The sequence below is a fragment of the Arachis duranensis genome, chromosome 5 (genome assembly GCF_000817695.3).
Source record: "Arachis duranensis cultivar V14167 chromosome 5, aradu.V14167.gnm2.J7QH, whole genome shotgun sequence".
In the NCBI taxonomy this organism is placed as follows: domain Eukaryota; kingdom Viridiplantae; phylum Streptophyta; class Magnoliopsida; order Fabales; family Fabaceae; genus Arachis; species Arachis duranensis.
This window is the reverse complement of record NC_029776.3, coordinates 68874318-68877279: the sequence shown is the minus strand read 5'-3', so window position 1 is coordinate 68877279 and position 2962 is coordinate 68874318. Positions and strand designations below refer to the sequence as shown.

Below are 2962 nucleotides of genomic sequence, written 5' to 3'. Positions count from 1 at the left end.
TATTAAAAAAATGTTATATGATTAATTTTAATTATAAAATTAATAATATATAATTGATACCATAAATAATGAAAATTGGATTAAACCCTAGCGCTTTTGCCTTGCCAAAATGCTAACATAATAATCAGCAGAAAATTAACATAAAGACAATAAGTATTTCTACAACAATCAAACAGCTTTTGTGTCAAAGATCGATATATATTAATAATAATAAAATAAGTGGCAATTAAGTCTTGCCTTCATTAATAAACTGATGGTCTGGAATCTCGTACATGATGGCATAAAGTCCAATCCCAACACTAAAGGAAATTAAAGACAGCTATTTTAGAACATAACATATAGTAGGGTTTTTATTATTATATATTATCATTATAACTAACAAGAAGTGACACTACTGAGACACTAAATTGACTTGCTTTTCTCTCCGAATATCTCCTTTTGCCACCACTCTCTCATTCCTGCACAAATGAGAAAATAGAAGTTAACCAACATTTAATTTCTATTGGAGATCAATGCGTGGCAAACAAAAAATATTTTTTTTAAAATAATAGTAAATAGTGATAATTAAACAATTATATCCTTACATTGTTTTTACTTGCAGCAACTGAGCTTGTAGGCGAATTTGGAATGAACCTTGCCCACTGTGATGCAATTTTGTAACAAAAACACAAAAGTTAATTAGGAATAAGATATTAATTATTAGATCTGTCTATCTACAAGTTAAATATGAGTCACTAATTTCACAAATGCATACGAATTAAGAAATTATAATCTTAAAAAATCCAAACAGTTTGGATTAATTTAACCTATAATGGTATAAATTACTTAAGTTTACTGTAATGAATGAATAGTGGTATAAGTAAAAAGTAAAAAAAAAATTAAAACATTCCTAAACTATTCAAACAACTTATGCATTATGTAAGATATAATTATGCATTATGTAAGATCTAATAAGGAATATTATCAAGATGAATGTAATATATATAGATGAATTTTAGTATTATTATGTTATAGTAACGATGATGACTGTGTAAGTGTTGTTAAACTAACGTTAATGTCACTTAGAAATATTATAAAACAATAGAAACAATATTATCCCAAGATATTAATGTAAACTTATGTGTATATGAACTATGAATAAAGCATATGCAGTGGTGGTGGTAACCCTACATGTGCCTAAAGCCCTAAACGAAAAGAGAGAAAGAAAGAAAGAAAGAAAGAGAAAAGAGAGATACATTTTTGGCTGCAGCGCTGAAAGCTTCTCGATGTGGGATCTCAGGGTTGGCTGCTTTGATGCGCTGAATCTCCTCTCTGACATTTACATACATCAAATCAAATCAAAACAAAACAAGAAACCCAGTTTTACTTTAATGTTGATGAATCTGTTAAGGTAATTTCTAGATCTATATATATCGATCTCAGCGTAGTAAAAGACAAAACAAACACACTGAACCTTTTCAGCGTATAAATTATCCGCTCATCAACTTACTTCATGAAACGGTTGTATGCAGATGGAAGACGGTGCTTCTTCTCAGGTGCTGTATGCGTGTGTAATATTTGTTAATATTCAAAAGCAAATCACACAAACTTTTGATTGTTAAAGCTAATCAAGTAATACGTACGTTTGACAACAAAAGGTGCTGCTTTAGGGGAGACTGATTCGTTTGATGTAGTTGGTGAGGACGATGAAGATGATCCTTGCCCCTTCTTCGAATCACCGTAGAAACCCTGCTTTTACCAAGGAAGGAAACAAGGAACAAGAGTGAAATCCAATTATTAACTAATAAGTACTGTTAATCATAAATTCTCAACACAATGTGAAAGAGCATATATGGATAAAAAATGTTATCCGCGTTTCCAAAATCTATATTATATATATTTTACATTTTAATATTATTTAATTAATTATTAATTTTTATGTACATTTTTTTCTGGTAATTCAAATCCTCCAAAGATCGAACTAGAGTAAAATGACTCAAAAACAAGATCATATAAGCCATAAAAAACACAACATAAAATACTACCGAAACTAAAAAAATCAAGAAGACAAATAAAATCAATAATATATAGAACAGAATTAATTAAAAAACCAGCCACATACATGTCGACGCCAAAGCTGAATAATTTTGTGTGTACCTGGAGAGTGAGAGTGTGATCAATGGTGGTGGTTTGATGGGTGTGAGAGAAAGGGGCTGGAGGTGGAGGGGGCCTGGTGCTCAGAAACGAGAGGTTGCTGCAGTGACCACACTTCACTGTCACAGTATCCAGCAGCCTCTTGCATGGTATCCCAACCTAAAACAACAACAACAACCACACCATCACCCTCAACTCACCATGCTTCATACATACGAATTCTATTTTATTTATTACCGCAAGCACAGTGTTGCAGAAGTTGCAACGAACGTAGCAGAGGTGCTCAGAGGGTGGAACAAGATCCATGGTGGCTTTCTCGTCCTGCTGGTTCATATTTCAAATGAGAGCAAGTTAAAGAAGAAAAGCGACTAGTGCTAGTACAGTAGAGAGAATGAATAATGAATCAAGAAACAACGTTTATTTCAGTTTGTAGGGTTTTATTTATTCAAAGAGAGGGAAGTGGAGTAGTCATATATAGGAATAGGAAGATAGATTCATAGGTGGTGATTTTAGCTTAGCGTATAGACCCAAAAAGAAAAGAAAAGAAAACATGATTTATTTATTTTTATTTTATTTGTATGTAATTTACTATGATACATAGTAGTCTTGTTCATAGTACCATATTGCTTGCATGCTTTCTTTGCAGACATGAGCATAGCTGCCACCATGCGCTGACACTAATACAAACAATCCACATTCGCCAAAAATCATTCATTTTTCTTTTATTACTATATTCGTAAATGTGAATATATATATAACATCACGCCAATTTCTAATTTTAATATGGGAAAGTACAATAATAACATTTAATTAATTAATATTAATTAAT

The 2962-nt window shown here is 31.5% G+C and overlaps 1 protein-coding gene across 1 annotated transcript; it reads right to left on the bottom strand.

Annotated features, from left to right (window-relative positions):
• Nucleotides 1-452: 452 nt before the first annotated feature.
• LOC107489145 (protein CRABS CLAW) lies at nt 453-2466 on the bottom strand. Its single transcript, XM_016109914.3, has 7 exons — nt 2371-2466; nt 2137-2292; nt 1623-1728; nt 1490-1538; nt 1236-1311; nt 585-641; nt 453-458 (listed from the first exon to the last, which is right to left on the bottom strand). The coding sequence occupies exons 1-7, from the start codon at nt 2464-2466 to the stop codon at nt 453-455; spliced, it is 546 nt and encodes a 181-aa protein (XP_015965400.1).
• Between the last annotated feature and the right edge of the window lie 496 nt (nt 2467-2962).